The sequence below is a fragment of the Haemaphysalis longicornis genome, unplaced genomic scaffold (genome assembly GCF_048455015.1).
Source record: "Haemaphysalis longicornis isolate Haplotype H1 unplaced genomic scaffold, Haemaphysalis longicornis Haplotype H1 scaffold_8, whole genome shotgun sequence".
Taxonomy (NCBI): Eukaryota; Metazoa; Arthropoda; class Arachnida; order Ixodida; family Ixodidae; genus Haemaphysalis; species Haemaphysalis longicornis.
The window spans coordinates 65559586-65580690 of record NW_027526445.1 but is presented as its reverse complement, the minus strand read 5'-3'; the positions used below and the strand labels follow the sequence as shown (position 1 = coordinate 65580690).

Genomic DNA, 21105 nt, shown 5'->3' with positions numbered 1-21105 from the left:
AGAACGAAAGATTGCTATGTACAAAAAAACTGCTTATTTATGAGTGTTAGCAGGGAAGGAAAAACACGCATTAAATTAAGCACTAAATCTATTTATGCGAATCTTCTCATTTAAACTCGATGTTGTGAAGATCTTCATTTAAAAATACCAAAATGAGCTTTTTTCTCCAGAGAAATTTGTCTGGAGGCAGTATTGAGGTGGTCTGACCTTGTTAAATTAAACTAATAAATGGTTTGATGACGCAATAACATAGCCCATCTTACGGCGCGGCTATTCTTGGAATGCCGTTGATAAAAGAGGACGTAGACTTTTATTTCGGTTTTTCGAGTTGCATAAAATCGCGTTTAGTGTATTACTGAGCACGTTGCTTAGATATTACGGGGGAAAGTACCCATTTCACCACTATTCAACTCCGGAAAATTATAACTTTTACTGTAAAATCACCAATTTTGTGAACTGTATGTATAACAGCAATTAAAGGTAATTTCTCAGGGCGCACTCAAGTTTTTTTGTTCTTTTTCTTGACATGTGTATTTACTCGAATCGGTACTTTGGTGTACAATAAAAAAAAAGACACCGTGCAATGGTTTTGCCTGTTGAAGAAAGCATTTCGAGTAGTTGGTAAGTTAGTAGGTGTCGTGAATTCACTTGATTGACTTGCAAATTTAATTTTTTATCTGTAATTTTTAAAGGATCAGATTTGCTCCAATAATTATGCGCGAATCACATGTTTTGTTGGCTGCGATTACATTTTTTATTAGCCAGGAACAACCTGGCGGCGTGCTTCAGCATTTTGCGTCTTAGACCCTCGTCTGTATATCCTCGTGTATGCTATTTTTTTTTAACTTAATCAACCTTTCAGCCTTTGAAAATAATCCGACAGATTATCGAAGACCCCGTTACGCCTTGACACAGAAGGTTTATCGCGTACCCAAGGTTTCTGTGCTGATGGTTCTTTCGGATGTTAGCATGTGATGAAGCTAACGTTAGGCTTGGCACAGGGTTGGTGCATGGTACAGGAAGGTAAGCAAGTCGGCTTGTTAAGTAAATCCTTTTTTCCTATCAATTTCAAACATCACTCTAAATGACCAGTCTAACAAACCGAACATTTTGTACGTACTATCAGAGCGTGCTTAACGGCAAAATGTGGCACGAAAGGAACGTTGTAGGAGCAGTTGCCACTGCTTTACAGGAAAAATTGACCATAGGTTTTCTTTGAGCATTTGTGTAGTTAAATAATGTACTCTAAATAGTAGTCCCGCAGTTAATATGAAAAATCTGACGCAACACACCTTATTTGGTGCTCGTGGGGAACTCAAAGGTATTTTTCGCTAGGTTGACGCAGACAATTCTGAAATCTCAATATAGAGCATATAAATTTTGTTTGAAATGGGTATTTTCCGCAAGCCCCGATTAACTGAAAATAGACCACCCGGACGTGAAGCAGCGCAAGCAATTTGGGAGGTCGGTTTGTGTGCATGTTTTCTCCGCGTGTCATTGGTGAGAGGCCTTGCAATTGCAAAACGGAACGAAAGAAATGAAAGTAAAATATACATTTTTGATGAAGCCACAAAACAGGAATCTGGAGCCGATTGCACGAAAAAACGTGCTTATTGGCAGTTTTAGTCTCAGTCTAGACTTATTCACGGACTTCAATGAGTCCGCGAATAAGATTCGACTAGTTCTCGTGCTCGAAAGTACTCAGACCAAGCTACAGAGCGGTCTTATTGAAGACTATAGGGACCGCCGGTACCTAGACGAGCAGGATAGAGACCCCTAACGGAAAGCGGGGAATACGGCGCGAAACTGCTTATTGCCGTCGCCGGTGTTGGGCAAGCGTTAATTGCGGACTATGATTGGATAAATTCAAGAAATGCTGACCATCAGACGGCGTATTTGGGCCTTGTCACAGATACGTTACAATTATCCGCCACCTTTGGTAGGCCTACTCACGCGGCTGGGCATCGGCCCGGGCGCTCGGCCGCTTATGCGAAGCCATAAACAAAGTTTGTCTGCTACTAAGCGTGGGCCCGAGATACTCACTGGGCTGACTCGAATACCATTCACGTTGTCTCACGTTGTCGCAACAGTACTCGTGAATTTCATCTCGCCGTGAATTCGACATTTGCGAATTGGCTTCAGGTTCACCGTCATACATTCGGATGCAACGAGCAAACCTGCGCCTCACGCGAGGGGAGCTGAGACGCGATCGCAATAACCCGCTGCCTAGGCAGTAGCTCGCTCCCCTAGGGCTCCAGCTGTAAACAATCGCTCTGTAGAATATAGAATAAAGCCGAATGTTGATATCATGCATGCTATTACGCTCAAAAGATCCCGACTGCTCAACCAGAATGCGCAATAACAGTACAAAGCAAAAAAAGCAAGCTGAGTGACCGCCGCTTTCGAAGGGACTGATGGAGAGGCGTGAAGACTGCGCAGCTTTTCTTTGAAAACGCTATTTTATTTAACGCTCTCGGGTAGAGATATAACAAGCTGTAAATGTTTTGTTGTTGACTATTGGTCACATTGAAACTCTATTGCGAATGCCTGTTTGTTGTTTCGGTGTTAATGGGCATGAATGTATGAAAAATACGCTTGTTCGGCCATTAACGTGCCGCCTTTTCGTAGCCACTGCTGCGAACGCCGACGCAGCAGACGATCACACAATCGCACTGCACGCTCGGTCACGCGATGTCTGCTCGAAAAAATATCGGGCCGCAGAAGATAATTCCAGTCCATCTTTGTGTGACGTGAGGGAGAACAAAAGTCCCCCGCATTTCCCCGAGGGGGAGAATGTGAAAGTGCGAATGCACGGTTGTCGGCCCGCTTGCGGCGCTTGCGCTCGGCACCCGCAGCCCACCGCCTCGCCGCCTTCTCTTCCATCTCTTCCATCGGGTTTGTAGTATCACGTGTACACCACGCAGTTATCAAGCCGCTATGGGCCTCGTGCGCTTGTATGGTGGCGCCACTGATGTGCTGTGTTCAGCGCCATCTTGCGGGCAATGGAGGCATAATTTCTGAAGTCCGTGAGCAAACGACGTCCGGAGGATAGTATTCCGCGCAGTACGATTATTAGAAGAGGAAGAAGAAATGACCGCTATTCTGTTGCCGTGCGATACGAACAGCCAAACGGTACTTTATTAAATAGAATATGGTTCGCAAAGGCGACAAGAAAGCGATGCATCACACAAAAAACAGTTTTATACAAGTGCCGGATTGTCTCCACGCAGCGTGCGGTCACGCTGTCATTTCGCAACGGCTTCCGCTGAACACCAGCAGCGCCGCCCAAATAAAAGATAAAAATAAAAAGACGGAAGCCCGCGATGTTACCAAGAGAACGAGGGGAGTGCAGGAGTGTGCGTCTGTGTGTGCATCGCCTCCCGGAAGCGATAATATATGTGTGAGGGAGGGGTGATCGCTCCGCCAGTGGAAAATTTTTTGTGGGGCCGCCGGCCCCCGAAGAGCATGAAATAACGGCATAACGTCCCAACGCGCCAGCAACGCCTTTGAGAAGTTGGTTGCTGTCGTCGCTTTGGTGGACTTGATTTATTGAGCCTTAGATAAGAACGGCTGGGTTAGAACTGTTGGCATGACCAAGCAGTTGGCGGACAGCTAATTGTGAGGAGAAGACCGACTACGCGAGTTCATGGTGCTTGAAGAAGCGAATTTCTCCCTTGTATACGCTCCACTGTGCCTTGTACGTGTCAGGAAGTGATTTGATGTGTTGTGTGTGCGAAATCGCGGCGAAAGGTTTGTGTGTATATTGCGACACCAAAGATAAGCGGCTTCAAGAGCCCGAAGATTCAGGTTTGTAGAGGCAGGTATTTGAAAATGCCAACTGCTTGAGTAAACTCTACCTCAAACTGCTGAAACTACGATGACTTCGTTAAATGGGCTCATAAAAATATCGCAATGCTTTTTGAAGTGCTTTCATGGGTTTGTAAATGCGTGCTTAATATACGAATAATTTTGGACGTAGATGCGCGAGACGAGGCTTTCATGAAAGCCTCCGGACGTTTATTTACCTTGTTTATCGCTCGACATAGACACGGGCACAGATATAGTAGATCGCACAACAGGAGCTTTAATTGTGCACGAATGATTCCTCTCGCATTCGGAGTGCCCTTGATAAAATAAGACCATTTTGAATAATGGAGATTAATTTCAAAGCTGACAGAGTTGTACGTGATGTTTTTGCATAAATACGCTGGCATGACTACATGCCAGCGTGAATAGTTGTGCTGGTGCAAGTTATTTTTGTCAGCAGAAGTATTTTGCGCAACAAGCCCCACTTGAACTCGTTTTTCAAACACAAACTACAAGTTGTACATGTTTGAGATATTTGAGAGTCCTTTCAATAAAAGTCCAGATGCGAGTCTCCGAATTGTGGCTGGTTTGTGTCCATCTGTTTACGGTTGTGTCGCAGTGTAGGGTGAATAGTTACGTTTCTGTTTTCATTTTAAAGCTTCATATTTTGCTGGTACATACAATTCAAGCATGCATATCCGTGGGTTGTTCCATGTATTTTCTGATGCGTGCACAGATGCGTGCACACCAAAGGCTATTTATTTGAGGCGCTACAAAAATATGCACTGGATACACGGCATTTTTTTTTGCAGTGGTCTTGCGCCAAGTAGCGTGCACATACGCAGATGCATTTATGGATCTGTCCTTTTTATTTCTTTCCGGGTACTATGTGCTTCGTGAACGTCGGCGTCGCAGGCAGCTGATCCGTGCAATGTCGTCTGCTTTTATTGGAGAAGGGGCGCTTTCTAAATTAAATCGGCTTGTATTCACGCACAACTCGTGAGCGTAATATTTCTATTATTATAACAATTGTGAATTAAAAAAAGCGTGGTAATTGTTGTATACTTATTTTACGGTTGTTGTTTACATTAAGCCGTGTACGAACTACTGTATATGTTTATTTTGTTCTTCAGAAAAAATTCCGCCGCCGCTCCCAGGTAGCGCCACATGTTTATTTGAAACTGCAGTGCACGAGGCCCATAACGCCGCTGAGTCGCCAACGCAACGCCGCTGACGACGTAGTTTGAATGCGTTAAAGATATAAGGAGCGTTCCTAACTCTGAAATCAGCGTGGCTTCCGTGGCTTAGTCGGTAGAGCGTCGCGCTGCGGCCGCAACGTCCTCGGATCGAAACGGGGCGCCGGATGCTGCTGTTTTTTTATATAGTGTAGTGGCCTGGCTGGCGCGCCGAGAGACAGCTACGCCGAGCAGGAGACCGTTGCTACGCCGAGACCGTTGCTACGCACGCTCTCTCTCCTCCTCCGCGCCGTTGCTAGGGGAGAGGGGGAGCGCGGACGGCGGACGAGTGCGTTCGCACTTAAAAGCAGCGCTTCCAAGGTAATACAAAACAAACGCCGACAGCGCACAGCGAAAGTTGAAAACAGTGGCTGACTGCAGCCGTCGCTTGCACCTAATAGTAGATAGGCCTCGCGGCTTCCGGTGCCGGCGCTGTCGGGCACTTACCACCCGCTCGCCCTGCGGCGTTTCCAATGGCGTCGATCTCCGCGGAACAGGCATTTATTTGTTCGAGGCAGACGGTAAAGCTGCCACCGTGCGGCATCGTTCGCCACTTCTACGGTTTATGCACTCCGTTTTCACGGTGTAGATGTCGATCTTCATGATGAAATGACCGCCACGTCAGTCAAAATCAGACTGTAATTAAGACAGCTCAGAGCAGGCCTATTCACAGTCTAGTCTCATTTAGTTTTTATTTAGGGTCTTATTCGCTGTATAGTAAGTTTCTGGAAAGATTCTTATAGGCTAGGGAACACAACACCCCGAAAAACCGAAAAAGACTGCCAATAAGATTAGACTGCAAATAAGACTGTCTTATTGCGCTTCGGGCAAGCGGGCCCTGGTGTTTGAGATATTGAATACGACACCATAAAAACACCCAAGCAATCAGTCTCTTTTTTTTGTTTGAGCTTACCTTGCCACGCAAGTTCTTGTATTTTGTCATTGCCTCTTTGACCGCAAGAGCTGCGCCTATGGACGCCTCGGCGATCAGGTTGTGACCGCAACCATGGCCAATGTCCGGCAGAGCGTCATATTCACACATCAAGGCGATACAGGGTCCTGCATTGATTTACGCGCACACCATACAAACAGGTTTGTTAGGAAGAAGACGTGAACACCGAATCTATTCCCAACACGCATTTCCAAGTTGGCAGCCCCAACATGATACATTATTTAGGGTGTTTTTTAAATAATAGAATAAGTAACAATTGTGGAGCCTATTGCTAGTGAAGCTTTTATATTCCCGTTTGGCGTGTAGACTATGTACCGGTATTACCGGGGTATAAACTGTCGCTGAAGTGACGCGACGTCACAGAAGTTGCAGCTTGAGCTACCACGTTTTCTTTATTCGGTTGGACTTCCAGCAATTCCGCTTGTACCCTAGTTCTACAAGGTTGCAACCTGTTTTGTTCAGTTCTTGTGAAGGTTCTGTTATTTTGCAAAAAGGATTTTATTACACATACTTTTCATCATAAAATACAGGTATGCTGAATTTTACCAATTTTTAAGATTTTTTTTTGAAAACAGCAAAGTTTTAAACGTGTTGCGGAGCCACCAGGAAGAAATACACTTGTCCTCTCTATACATGACGGCAGGTTCGTTCAAGCACGGTTCCCCTAAACATAGAGACGAAATTTTCTGTCGGTAGGTATTATTATGAAACTTGCGGCTTTCGCAAGCCACACCGCCGTTCCTATAGAATTTGCAATAGATGCAAGTGCTGCGAAAGGTACACTCAGGACTCCATTGGTCCCACATCAAGAGAGGCATTGTTCGCGGCGCCGAGAATACACAGGCATTTGAAAAGGGGTAGCAATCCCATCAGCCAGAATTTTGTTGCAAACAATCCAATGAAGTTACTTTGTCGACTGCGACAATTTAAATTTTGCGAATGAATAATTGCGTCGAGTAACCTTATATTGATATGAGCGGCGTAGAAATATAGCAGAGATATCGACTTGCAATATTCACTCTGAGATTAAATCGAATTTATACAAAGAACCACTGAACAAACTGCAGTCTTCGGGGCGAAACGTTTCTACAGCTTGCTTCGTTTTAAAAGCGGGGACCTGAGTATTTCAAAATAGTTAAACTAAGAGTGTGTTTTGTGGTTGGAAGTTTTAAACAATTCAATCGCTTGCCTACGAGATTATGTAAATATTTTTTAACACATTCTAAGAGGTTTGTAGCTACAGGCTTTATCACAAAGCTGAAGTTGTTGCATCTGTGTTTTTATATTTATACTGGAAGAGTCACACCTAACCAAATTTGTAGTGAACAATCTTGCATTATATAACTGCACAGAAGTCTCTATAAAGAATATATGTGCCGGAACAAAGTCCCATCTTGAATTTGTTCCATTATGAATGCGTTTTTGCTTAATAGGAAAATTGAACGAACCTTTCACCATAGAATACATTGGGAACTGTGCTTGCTGACCAATATATTTAGTAGAAAGTTCAAAACACCCGCACTTGTTTTAGCTGCTTGGGATCATGAGAGAAATTTGCAAAAGAAAAAAAAAACCGGTTAATTGAGGTTCTGCAATCATTTTTTAATTGGTGGTGATGTGACGCCTGATTTATTAGTTCGATACCTGTTATATAGATATTACGCGGCTGTCTACGGGTTTTCATAGGATTAGCTACTTCTTCTCTCACATAGCAAGTGCGCACAGTTGCACAAAGAGCGCCGTACGGTTTTTACTAGATGGATTCACTTGTGCTGAACTGAATAACTGTTGTAACGGGCATTCTCCTGAAAATATCTGTTAATCTGTTAGGAATATGGGAATTAGGAATTATCAGCAAGGAATAAAAAAATGGCACGCCTGTTATGCGTTCTGGTAAGCGAGTATGCATCTGCTAGTTTATTTATTTATTTATGTGTTTATATATATATATATATACATATATATATGTATATATATATATAGTTAGTAGAGATAGCTACACGCGAGAAAGACGTAGAAAATAGACTTATTTCTATTTTCTACGTCTTTTTCGTGTGTCTCTGTCTCTGCTAACCTTATTTTTTCGCGCTCTGTGTGAGTTTTTATCTTTCAGACTATATATATACACACACATATATATACATATATATATATATATGTATGTTTTTTTATATAATGTCAAGGCCAATAGGACATAACAGAAAGTGAAGGTATTATTGTATTGATACTCTTCGTAAATCACAAAAAGTAGAAAAAGAGTTTTTAATTTACTGGAAACACAGATCATGCATACTTACAAAGAGCGCAATTGCAGACAATTAAGACGAATACTTTTCCTCGAAATGTCAACTGATATGCTGGTTGTTTGCATTTGTTCTTTTTATAAACGCAAACAATTCAACAAAAACCAAGCCCCTTTTCGAACAACATGACGTAGATAAATGTGTTACGTGCAAGGTTCGGCTCTTGTGGCCAGGATATTAGGCGTGGTGCTTTGGAAAAGTTCCTCTACTGATTTTATTCTACCAGAACGGCTCACATAAAGAATTTTGACATGTTACTTAGTAAGTCATGTCTAGCAATATTTACTCTCACGTATCAGACGTGACATACCCCACATAGCGTTGAACCTACCGTCAGATCCACCGGGTGCGCGAAACTCCGCTCGGAATGCCGTATCTAGAAGGTATCGACGCTCCACGGTGAAACCACGTCGCTCTAGAAAGGCCGTCAGAAGCTCGTGTGCTTTCATCTCTTGTAGGGCAAGCTCCGGATGTGACCACAAAAAGCAACTTAGCTCTGCCAGCTCGGCAGAGTTCAACTCCATCACCTCGTGGACGACGTCTTTAAGGTCTGAAGCCATTGTTCTCCAGGAGACAAAACTTGTGCGAAGCAATGAAGGTCCGTTTGTGTCCGAGGCTGTTGTACTTTTTTCGCAGGTGTTTCTTCAACACCCCAAGACGGAAGGTGCTGAAACGTGAAAAAAGGACAAGCTTTGCAAGATCTGTAAGACTTCCAGATAGCCCTTATCGCGGTGTTTTGGAGTAAGCCGGGGCATCCTGAAGACTTCGGTCTGCAGTTTTAAGTAGATCGTCTGGAACTGAAGCCATAAATAGCATTTGCTTGGTAAAGCTGTGTGTTTCAGGTGGCTTGTGAGGTTCTTTGATTTTCTGAGGAGTAAATTTATTGCGCGGAAAATATATACCCAAAGAGAGCCAAAGCAACATTTGTCCCAAAATTGCGGTACGTTTTGCGAAACCTTCCGTCTTGGCTGTGTCAAACATATTCTTTGGTGTAGTTACCACTGGAAATTAACGAATGTAAATATATGGCTTAGACAAAATGTTTAACACCTAGAAAATATGTAGAATAAAATAGATGATTTTCTAACGCCGCACTAGGAGTGAGGCGTGACCTGTTCGAATAATGGAAGAACAGGCAGCTGGTAGAGAGTATTACATCAAAAATTGTCGAACAGCGCCACGTTTGACCAGAAGAACAAGTTTTGAAACAAACGCTACATAAATAAGCATACAGAGACAAGACGTTTTTTGTGCACCTGCTTATGTGTTGTACACATGTTTTTTTGGGGATAGAGGCTACAAAAAGTGTGTTTAATTACTTGTTTACAATGTTTATCCGATGATTCATTATTTCAACAATGCGACAGATACGTCTCCGGCTAGCAAACCATACGGCTTTCTATGACATATGTCCAGAAATTGTCGCGTTTTATCAGCCACCTACGTTTACAATTTATGCGCGATTTTCATGGCAGTGCACCCATATTATTTTCAGTTCAGAAAAGTTCAGTCTCTCTTAAAAAATTTAAAAGTGCATTGCATTGTTATTGTTATTACAGAAAAAGTAACTAAAATGTTTTGTAGCAAACGCTTTATGTTATTCAGCATAACCGGTCACTGGGTGCGGAAAACAGCCAACATTCTTTCTCTACTTCTATGTAGTGCTGAATTATCGCCGCGGAAGAACTTCTGTTTAAGTAGACAACTGTAACCAATTCTGTGTGCGAATTACTGCGCGCATGGAAGCGCGCCCTATTTTGCCCTCGTAACCCACGACCATTCATGATCTCTGTCAGCGAAATTTAGGTTTCTTGCCCGGTGTCTCTGCGTTACAGACGCCGTTAGTGGGATCACTTAAGCATTGCTTTAAAATGCTCCAACCCTGTTTTGCGATACTGCAAAGGCAGTCGAAACATACCCCGTATCGACAATAGAGCTGCGACTTTCACCACAAGCACAGAGTTCTGGACCAGATCCTTTCCTTAAAATAGCTCAAACGTGAATCCAACACGGGCCAATTTTATTTCATAGCAAGTAAAAAAACAAACATGTCAGTACTTCGAATGACATGCAAATGCACAGTACTAAAATCTCCGATAACAAATAAACCCTGGTAAACTTACTCTAAATGTGTATGTTGGGTGTGTACGTCCGGGAGATGAAATAAAATCAAGCTGTTATTTATTTTCACATAAATTAAACGCCGCTACCAATAGTTGTTCATTGGTTGTTTTATACGATGTGTATCAAATGTTTATGTAGGCTCTACGACGTTCACAATGATGAAGTGTGGTAGAGGAATCAGTGGTTTGAAAATGGTTTGCCAGCACAAACTTCTCGTACCCGAAAATCTCGTTTCCGTTATCACGCGCCCACCATACGCCATACATCTTTAACATCACCTGGTTGTGCATCCTCGGTGACTTGGTTATAATGGGAAACACGTTCACCATCAAAGCTGGGCAAGTAACTGAATATTTACCTTTCCATGTTTGAGCGTGCATTTTTAGAAGTTTAGTTTAAAAAGGGCAAATATTGATTACCATCATCATCATCATCATCACTCACGGGCCTATGTACGATCACTACTGGGCAAAGGCCTCTAACATTAATCTCCAATTTTCCCGGTCCTGCACTAACTGCGACCAATTAGTCCCCACAAACTTGATCTCATCCGCCAACCTAACGTTCTGCCTCCACCTTCCACACCCCGCAACGCTTGCCTTCTCTAGGGATCCACTCTGTTACCCTTATTGTTCAAGGGCTATCTTGCCTTATCATTACATGCCCTGCCCACATCCATTTCTGCTTCATCATTTCTACTGATATGTCCCTAACACGCGTTTGTTCCCTGACCCACTCCGCTCTCTTCTTGTCCCTTAATTACACCTACAATCTTCCGTTACATTGCGCGCTGAGTCGTCCTCAATTTATGTTGAACCCTCTTTGCAAGCCTCCAAGTTTCTGCCCCGTAGGTAACTACCGGTAAGATGCAGGTGTCATACACCTTCTTTTTCAGGGACAATGGTAGGCTGCCATTCATTATCTGAGAATGCCTGAAGAATGCATACCACCCCATTCGTATCATTCGAAATATCTCTGCCTTATGGTTGGGAACCAGGGCCACAACTTGGCCTAAGTAGATAGATTTGCTTACTACTTCAACCGCCTCGCCAATTATCTTCAACCGCTGTGCAGTCCGGAGGTTAATGATCATTACTTTAGTTTTCTGCATATTAAGTTTCGGGCCCACGGTTCTACCCTGTTTGTCCAGTGCGGTAAGCATGCTTTGAAATTCCTCCCCTGAGTCACGGGGCGGCCTCTCTCGCATCCACCGTGGTCCCACGTAATTCGCGCCAGCAGCGCCAAATCCTCCCCTAGTAGTACGTGGCCTCTGAGAAACGTTGCATTAATCGCCATGGCAACGAGTGGCGAGGGGGGAAAGGGTGTTTGCTGACGTCGCGGACGCTGCTGACGTCATTTATCCCGCGGCAGCCAGGCCGTGCCGCCGCGCGCCGGCCCCTGAAACCGACGCTCGTCCAACTTTCGCGTCTGCCGCCGGTCGCTGCCTCATGGGCCGCTCGGCAATGGCACCAGGCGCGAAAGTTGGACGAGCGGCGCCGATGACTCGAAATGGCTGCCGCCCGTCGTTTGTTATGTGTGCAGTAACGTGTTTAATAATTGAAAGAAGAAAACATGTAGGTAATAGTACGTTTTCTGGTGTCGAATTGTTGTCTTTGTGGCGATAATAATTGGAGTGTTACACAAACATTATTTTTGCTATGCATTTATTCAAAATTCATATGAGGACGTCTTTGATTCGAAGTCATGAAAACACATGTACTACACCCATATATTGCACATACATTTTATGTACACAGTATTGGACTAAGCAAAATATGACATATGCAAATTTAGGCATACAATATAGTACAATAGGGAAAAAACGTGCTACATACACATTTACAATAACACGGTTAGGCGGGCTAGTTGGTATTCTGAATTCATGGCTGTAACTTTTCCGCAACTTTACACGGTGACAGGTACAGGTCTTCGAGTCCCTTTTTGTATCGGTCTCCGTCTAAAGTTGCGCAAAAGTTACAGCCATGAATACACATTTAGGTACACAATACTTGATTACGAAAGAAGAACTTCGAAAGTTCTAGTCCCTACACAGATTTTTTTTTCGCGCACACCTCGGCGGGAGAAGAAATGAACTTGAAAGTTCCACTCAATGTATACTTATTTCTTGGGCTCACCTCGAGACAGGAATGTTTTTTAGACATTAAAAAAATTCGTTTCAGTTCAGAGACACAATAATTGCGAATCTATATGTTAAACGAAAGCACGCACACGTATGCTTCAAGCCCTGCCTTTCGGGCGAGTTAACGCAAACTCTGAAAGAAAGCGTTGACCCGGCCATTAACCTGCATACACTTCCGAGAAATCATGTTCACACCAACAAAATGCAGCCATAAAAAACTGTTCCAACACAATGACCGCACTGTAGACACTCTTTGCTGGATTATATCTACGAACAAAAACAATGCCCAACCATGTGCACGTCGTAGAACACAGAACACAAATCGAACGCACCCGTCTTTTCTTTTAATGGCGCGTGAATTAACAGTCTGCTTACCGGGGGTGGGAGGAAAAGCGGGGGGGGAGAAGACACCCAGAAAAAAAAGTAGCTTTCCTGTATTTTAAGCCGCAGATATCGGCCAGGTTGTTACAAGCTACCCTCTAACTCGTGTCTGGGCAGCGCCTTTTATCTCATCCTGTCCGATACGGCATGACCATTCTAACTTCAGAACTATGGAACACAAAACCCATTCGCGATAAGATGACAAGGCGCGGGCGCGCAGTTTAGATTGAACAGCAAAGCCGGCAATGCTACTTGGTTTTATTTATTTTTTAATGAGCGAAACGCTTGCAATGGCGGCTGCAGACAACGCATGTATTTCGGTTCGGCCTTCCACTGCTTCATGTGAAAATCGACTTGCATTGAACACCGCGGAGTTACGTCAGATTTTTCGGAGCTCTGAAGCAACGGTTGGCAGTAGTTTCGCCGCAAATATACGTTTTGGAGCAAGACGGGGGAGGAAAAAATGCTTATGGCGCAGCACCTCCACGCCATCAATCGATGTGGTAGTATGTACGCCATGAAAGGCAAGAACCGCGTACAGTTGAGCTTGCCTTCTTTGTGAGCAGGTGCGTCGTGATGACATTGGATGGATTGAGGAGAGTCACCGGAGGAAACGTCCAATGAAGTCGCAAACCGTCCTCGACTTGGGGCCCAAACCTAGACTCATACCTGCTGCACGAAACAACAAAAAATACCCTGATAAGTATACTGAATCGACGTTCCAGCAGTTACTAAGCCAATCATCAAAAAACGGCAATGCCACCACAAATTGTTCTTGCGAGCTAGTGTGTGCGTGCCAAAGACGCGTTTACTTCTACTAAAACTTTGCGTACCTGCACAGCTGGGATATATTTGCACATTAGTTTCCACTCCAAGACGAGTGACATGTCTCATTAACTTCACGTTACATGCGCGAATTATTTTGAAAGCAGAAGAGTGCAATCAGTCGGCTTTTAAGGAATTCACTATAACTTGTACAAAGCTAATTTGCTTACCTGTCGTCTTTGGCGAAGGCGAGAAACTTCGTGGAACTGTACCGCCCTGTGTTGCAGCACCACAGAGCTGCGCAGGAGTGGTAACACTCCTTCCTCCGCTGCCCCATATTTAGAATACATTCGAATGTATGTTATAATGCAGCGAAACTTTCCGCCCGTCGAAGCGTTTAGGCAACCCGCGCAACCCTTCGCACGCCGGCTCGCTCACGCACGTACCGAACTGGCCCGCCGTGCTCGCCGAGAGAAAGAAAAAAAAATTGCCGCCGGTGAGCTGTTGCGCATGCGTGAGGAGGCGCGGAAGCGTTGACGGTGTGGAAAGAAAGAAACACTGAGGGAAAGGGAAGGGCCACGCCGCAGCACCGTGCCGCTAGGATCGCCACAATTTCGGAAACCGAAACTAGCCAAAGTCGCCGACCAGTGCCTGAGTTTCTTAACAAGGCAACGTCATCAGCAAACCTGAGGTTACTCAGGTATTCTCCACTAACCGTTACTCCCACCTGATCCCAATTCTATTTTCTGAACGCTTCTTGTAAACATGCTGTGAAGTAACATCGGAGCGATTGTGTCTCATTGTCTGACGCCCTCCTTTATAGGTATTTTACTGCTCTCCTAATGGAGGATGATTATAGCTGTGGACCCACTGTAAATATCCTCTAGTATTCTTGCATAATGCTCGTCTACACCCTGATTCCGTAGTGCCTAAATGAATCCTCAGGATTCGACCGAGTCAAATCTTTTCTCATAGTCTATGGAGGCTATATATGGCGGTACAGTATACACCCAGGGTACTTCTCTATCATCTGATTAATCGTGTGAATATGGTCTATTGTTGAATAGCCTTTACGAAACCCTGCTTTTTTGTTAGGTTGACTGAAATCTAAGGTGGGAGAAATTCTGCTACCGCTTATTTTGGTAAGTACCCATACAAAAATATTGTATGGTCGGCTATAGAAAATCCTTTTTATGGTCGTCTTTAGCTATTTGACCCAATAATCTTTAGACTTTTCTATGGCTGTCTTTAGCGATTCGTATCGCCATTCCTATGGGTGTCTTTAGCTTCTTCTATAACCGGTTCTACGGCTGTCTTTAGCTATTCTTATCGACATTCCTATGGGTGTCTTTAGGTTCTTCTATAGCCGGTTATATGGTTGTATTTAGCTATTCGTATCGACATTCCTATGGGTGTCTTTAGCGTCTTCTATAGCCGGTTCTGTGGTTGTGTTTAGATATTCGTATCGACATTCGTATGGGTGTCTTTAGCTTCTTCTATAGCCGGTTCTATGGCTGTCTTTAGCTCTTCTTTCGATATCGCTATGGCTATAGAAGAATCTAAAGACACCCATAGGAATGTCGATAGGAATGGCTAAAGACAGCCATAGAAATGTCTAAAGATAATTGGGCCAAATAGCTAAAGACAACCATAAGAAGGTTTTTCAATAGCCGACCATACAATATTTTTGCATGAGCTGCAGCCAGAAGAGAATCACCACTACTTGAAACACAGCGACAGCAGCAGCCGCTGAGAAATTATTAGCACGCTGCCGTGCTGGCATAGAGCCTTGCAGATCTCTAGAACTTGTCCTGTGGCACTTAGGGGCATTCTGTAATACATGCTCCGTGAACACTTCAGCGATATAGGGGGAGTGCGAGGTTGCGATTGCAAACACTTCGCCAGTTTTCATTCACAAAAGGCTTAAACACAGGCATTCAAGGAAAGCAAAATCAAGGGGTTTATTCATTCCATTCATCACATAAATGGCTACTATCTACGCTATTTCACCACCAGTAAACAGTTGTTCACATACGCCGATCGAAAAACACAGCACACGCATTCCAACACTCTGGCTCACGCTTAAGTGACTCGCTCGACAGCCACACTACGCGGCACATTCCCCGCGAATGTCCGCCGAGACACAAATACCTACAAGTGCTGGGTAGTCCACAGAAAAGAAAACACTCAGAAGTCGTTCATTACACTCAGTACTCAACGCACACAGCTGCAAGTTCGGTGGCTAAAATGGAAATGCACTCTCAATAAAACAATGAAGATGGTCGCACACAATGCAATGGTAAAAAAAACGTTTTTCAAAGTACACTCTATTAGTTCCTTGTAGGTTTTCTCAGTTCGCGAAAAAATTATTTTTGTCACATCACCGCGGCCAAATCTTCACTTCTGTCTATGTTGCAGTGCCCATGTGGTGCAGGGTAGTTTAGAAAAGTATTCGTGAACACCAAAAAAAGTCCTGCATTTCTCGCACTATAGAGTCTCTTCATTTCGTAAGATCACTCACCCTAGAGTTTTGCGTACGATGAAATTCCTGTCACAGTATCGCAGGTATCCATTTTCGCATGACTTGAAGTTGATGTTGAATTAATCGTAACACTGTCACCGTAAACACCGAAATTCACGACACCAAAAAGCGACACATTTGCTTGGCTTCACACCATCTACACGAGCACATTGCCGTCGAGTCGAAATTCCCAGCACCAGGCAACACGTGCCATGCCCGCGCACATCAGCAAGGAGACGAAATGTGGCTGACTAAGTGCATCCAGGTATAAGCAGGTCCATCGCGATAGCAAATAGTGCGGAGATACAAGGCCATATTTTGATTTTTTTCTAACTTGTTCGCTGGTAATTATTTTTTTGGTAAATACAAGATCGCTTAACGTTTTGTTTTCTTCATCCGAAAAAAGTTGTATCTGTTCTCAATACTCAGGGAACATTGTCTGTCACTAGCATTGCTGCGCGCAGGAATACTAACACAGCGCGGGCCGCACGGCCGTGTCCTTCGGTACCCATCGCCAAAACCAGTATGCCAAGCAAACAACAGAAAATAAAACAGGAAGCAGGGGTGTCCCCTCTACCCTTTCATCGCTTCCCAGAATTTCTTCACCGCGCCTCCTTCGGTCCGGCGTGGGTCGCTCTCCCCCTTTCTCAATGACTAATCTGAAAGTGGGGTCCGCGGGAGAAAGAATGCGGTTGTTCGCAGCTTCCACCATATTTCTGAGAGAGCGTACCCCGTGGGCCGCGAAAGTTATTTCCAATCTGCTTCGACGCTGTGAGGGCCGTTTTCAGAGAAGCCCGCTTTTGCACTTGACCCCTGCAGCGAAGGGCCACAGAGGAATAATTCTACGAAATTATACGTCTTTCGGTCAACGTTGATTTGCAAGCTTTGCGGACGCGCAGTATCCAAAGTTGCAACCTGAATTTGAGCGTTAATCAGTAGCTTCTTTTAATTGTACTTTTCCCGTATTGTTGGTATAATAAGTACCTAACCTTATTGAACAAATACGTTCATATAACCGGCCGATCAACCTCATCATCGTTATCCAATCTGTGTTGTAGATGTAGCTAGGTAAATCATGAGTATATGAATTTGGCGTCATAAGTCATATTGACCAGCAGAATAGGATTTAAAGGTTGCTCGAATAATACCTTTATAGGCTAACACTTTTTGATTAGCGGCTGGAAACTTGGAGCCTTATGTTACTATGTAGTTAGCTAAAGAAGCCTTTATGGATGCAGGCTTGTAAGTTCTGCGCCAAACGCTTTCTTAATGCCGGCAAAATGTTGCTTAATTATCACACATCCAAAGGTTTTACAGTTATATATTGTACTGTACCCAGCCGCAGAAGCTTTTATGGGTGCCGCACTTTAGCTTTAAAGCAAATTCTCTCCAATAGCTGGCAGAAGACATCCGTATGGTTCCAAGTTTGTAGACTTAGAGCTAAACAACGGCCCATAGCCAGCCAAATGAGCTTTTATGGCTTTTTCTCTATAGCTTTAGGACGAACTCTTTTCAATAGCCGGCAAAACACAGCTGAATGGTTTGAAGTCTGTAGACTTAGAGCAAAACAACGGCCTATAGCCAGCCGAATGAGCTTTTATGGCTTTCTCTCTATAGCTTTAGGACGAACTCTTTTCAATAACAGGCAAAAGACAGCTGAATGGTTTTGAGTCTGTAGACTTCAAGCTAAAAAATGGTCTATAGCCAGCCAAAAGAGCTTTGCCGCGGCTGGTCTATAGAACTAAAGCCATACATATTTCTTTAGCTGGCTACAGTTACCTGAATAGCTGTGACTCTATAGACTAAACACACTAGGATGTTCTATAATCATCTAAAGAGAATTGTATGGTTTACAGTCTTTAGTGCAGGATCTATTAAAACTTCAATAGCTGGCTATAGCCTAATTTATGCCTTTTTATGGGTGACCATAGAGACCCATAGGCGGCCATAGCTCACCATACATTTTTCAATAGACGCCCATAAGGCATTTTTGTATGGGTACCTTCTAGACGACAGACGGTAAGCTGATCGGCCCGTTATTTTTCATGTCCATCATGTTGCCTTTCTTATAGTTTATGATCATGTTTCCGTTCTTCCAAGATTCCGGTACACTCGCGGTCATTAGGCATTGCGGGTACAGGTTTTCCAGTTTTGCTAGTACAATGTGCCCGCCATACTTCAAGAGGTCTGCTGTTACCTGATCTTCACCAGGTGCTTTGCGCCCTTTCATTTCTTTCAAAGTCTTCCTTACTTTTTCTGTAGTTATTGGTGGGATGTTCATCTCCTCTGAACTACTTTCTCGTTTGGCATTATCCTGGATGTCCTGGCTACTGTAGATATCTCTATAGAACTCCTCGGCTTCTATGACTATACTATCCCTATTTGTTAGGCCATTGCCTTGCTTGTCTTTCAGTGGATACATCTGATTTTTCCCCACGCCTAGATGCCTCTTCACTGCTTTATGACTGCCTCCGTTCTCTACAGCGTATTCGATCCTCTCCATATTATACTTCCGTGTGTCAGCTGTGTTACGCTTACTGATTAACTGCGAAAGCTCCGCTGGTTGTATTCTGTCAGCTGGGGTTGAGATTGTAATGCTTTGCTGTTTTCTAATTAGATATTTCGTTTTCCGGGAAAGTTTACCAGTATCCTGTTTAGCCATTGTGCCCCTGACTTCTACTGCACACTCCGTGATAATGCGTGCAAGGTTGTCCCTGGCTTCCCGCATGGTAAACTCTGCTTCCCCGGTAAGAGCTGAATATCGATTCTGTACCGCGATCCTAAACTTTCCAACTTTACATCTTACTGTTACCTCATCGATCGGCTTCTTTCGTACTAGCTTGTTACGGTCCTTCCTCAAACCTAGCCTAATTCGACATCTTACCATATGGCGGACACTGCACTTTACCCTTCCAAGCACTCCCACATCCGTCACGACACCAGGGTTATCCCATAATAGGAAGTTTATTTAATTTCTTTGCTTATTTCTTTTTCATTTTTATTGACGTCCTGTAGATTCAAAAGAGAAGTTTGTGGGTGTAGGTATCTCCTATCGCTTAGGCCATAAACACTCAAGAGTGGTCAAATTTCATATCAATTTAACCTGTATTGTTCGTCGCTGGTAGGTGCGGTGCCAAAATATTCGCTCTCCTTCCGCGCTCGAAGGCTCTAATGGCGTGTCATTTACTGTTCAATATTTTTGTTAATGCGCAGGGAAGCGGTTGTTTTGTTTGCAATTCATCGCTATAGTTTTTCGTACACTTTTTTTAAATTACTTTCTTAAATATGAGTATCTTTGATGGCTTTGTTTATTTAAAAATAAAATTTGATCACCAAAACTATGGCACGAAATGTAATTTCCAAAGTAGTAGTCTATATTCTATGAGCAAAGGAGCTTGGTATTAGTGAGTTGATGGGGTCTAAGCGTATGTGACGTAGAGTAAGCGCCTGTTTGGCGTTCGAACCGTTGTGTTTGCAAAAAGTATTATTGCAGTTTTTAGCGGTGTGTTATTTTATGCAAAAAGAACGTCATGGTGAAGATGTTTGTCCGCAAATACCTTTCACCCTCTATACATGTCCACGTCAGGTGTGCCGTCGGAACAGGCTTTCTGATGTTGAAGATACAGATTTCACAGTTTTCGGTTCTAACTTTTGTACCAAACGGCGGAACATTAAAGCAGTGGTGTTATGAAACTATGCTTTCTAGGAAGTTACTTATTAGACACTGTTGTGGAATGAAATGTATCTGTGAATTTGTTTTCCTAACACGCCGGTACTTCGCGCTTGAAAGGTTAAATAAACAGAGGAACCTGAAATAATAGTGTCATATATTCGGTTTATGAACAGCTGAGCAGCAATTCATGAAAGCTACTGCCATAGCCTTTTCTTCTAACAAGAGGTTTTCTTTGTTTAAATGGAAAGATTCGGTTCAGTGTCTAGAATTCAAGCTTACGATTACGCGTTACTATTCCTGCAGAAGAATGTCATTAATGCCGCTTGCAATAAATAGTTATTATCAATGGTGATTCTGTATTATTAGCGGTTCAAAGCAGTATCATCCGCGTGTAGATTCCCTAGATTTCTTCTGAAGGCTGCAATGAAGAAAAGTCCCTGCTTCTTCCCATACGAAAAATATAAGTAATGCAGGAGCATCTATCCCATTTAGAACTTTTCCCGGGCAGTAGTAATAGTTGCGCTATGAAATTCAAGCTTGCGATGCCTCGCTTAGGGCGCATGTAGCATCAGGCAACTGCAGGGCAGGAAAGCCAACTTGTTTTCACAGTGATGATGACCGTAGTTGAATTGAAAAAAAAAAAAACACGATTCCTAAACTGGGAATCGTACCTGGGTCTCTCACGCTATGAAGCAGAGGTGTACCATAATACGCCAGTCTGACATGCTTGGAGCAGCGTGGATAAGAAAATGAGTACACGGATGAGAAAAATTAGACTAAGACATTGTCAGCACGACCCTCTTTACCACGAAGCAAAATGGAGAGACGAACTAGGTGGTGAACATCCATGAGTGAAACTTAAGTGACACAGGGACGAGAAAGGGAAACGACACCAGCGCTTACCCTCAACTGAAAGTTTCATTAAAATCGAAAACACATATATACCCTGCCAGGACCCAACAATCACGCGCGCGTGATCGTCGCACATGCGTACAGTCGTACATGAGAACAACCGCCCTTTTTTCCTGTCTTCTCTTTTCATTTTTTTCCTCTTCTATCCCTTCAGGAAAAACACTTCTTTGGAATGCTCAGTTACGGGTGACTTATACAATCAGAACAACCAATACGGATATGGAAGGCTTCGGCAAATTCCCTGCTAGCACGGTCTATTTGTTTAAAAAGCATTTGCGTGTCTGTGAAGCAT

General features: G+C 43.6%; 1 protein-coding gene across 1 annotated transcript in view; it reads right to left on the bottom strand.

Moving 5' to 3' along the window:
* The window catches only part of LOC144148759 (peptidase M20 domain-containing protein 2-like), a 44778-nt gene that overhangs the window by 15116 nt on the left and 8557 nt on the right, over window positions 1-21105 (bottom strand). Inside the window, exons 3-4 of the mRNA XM_077680274.1 lie at window positions 8629-8964; window positions 5956-6101 (exon numbers count right to left, since the gene is read on the bottom strand). Of these exons, the coding sequence (XP_077536400.1) occupies window positions 5956-6101; window positions 8629-8857 (375 nt within the window). The 5' untranslated portion in view covers window positions 8858-8964. The remainder of the gene's footprint in view (window positions 1-5955; window positions 6102-8628; window positions 8965-21105) is intronic.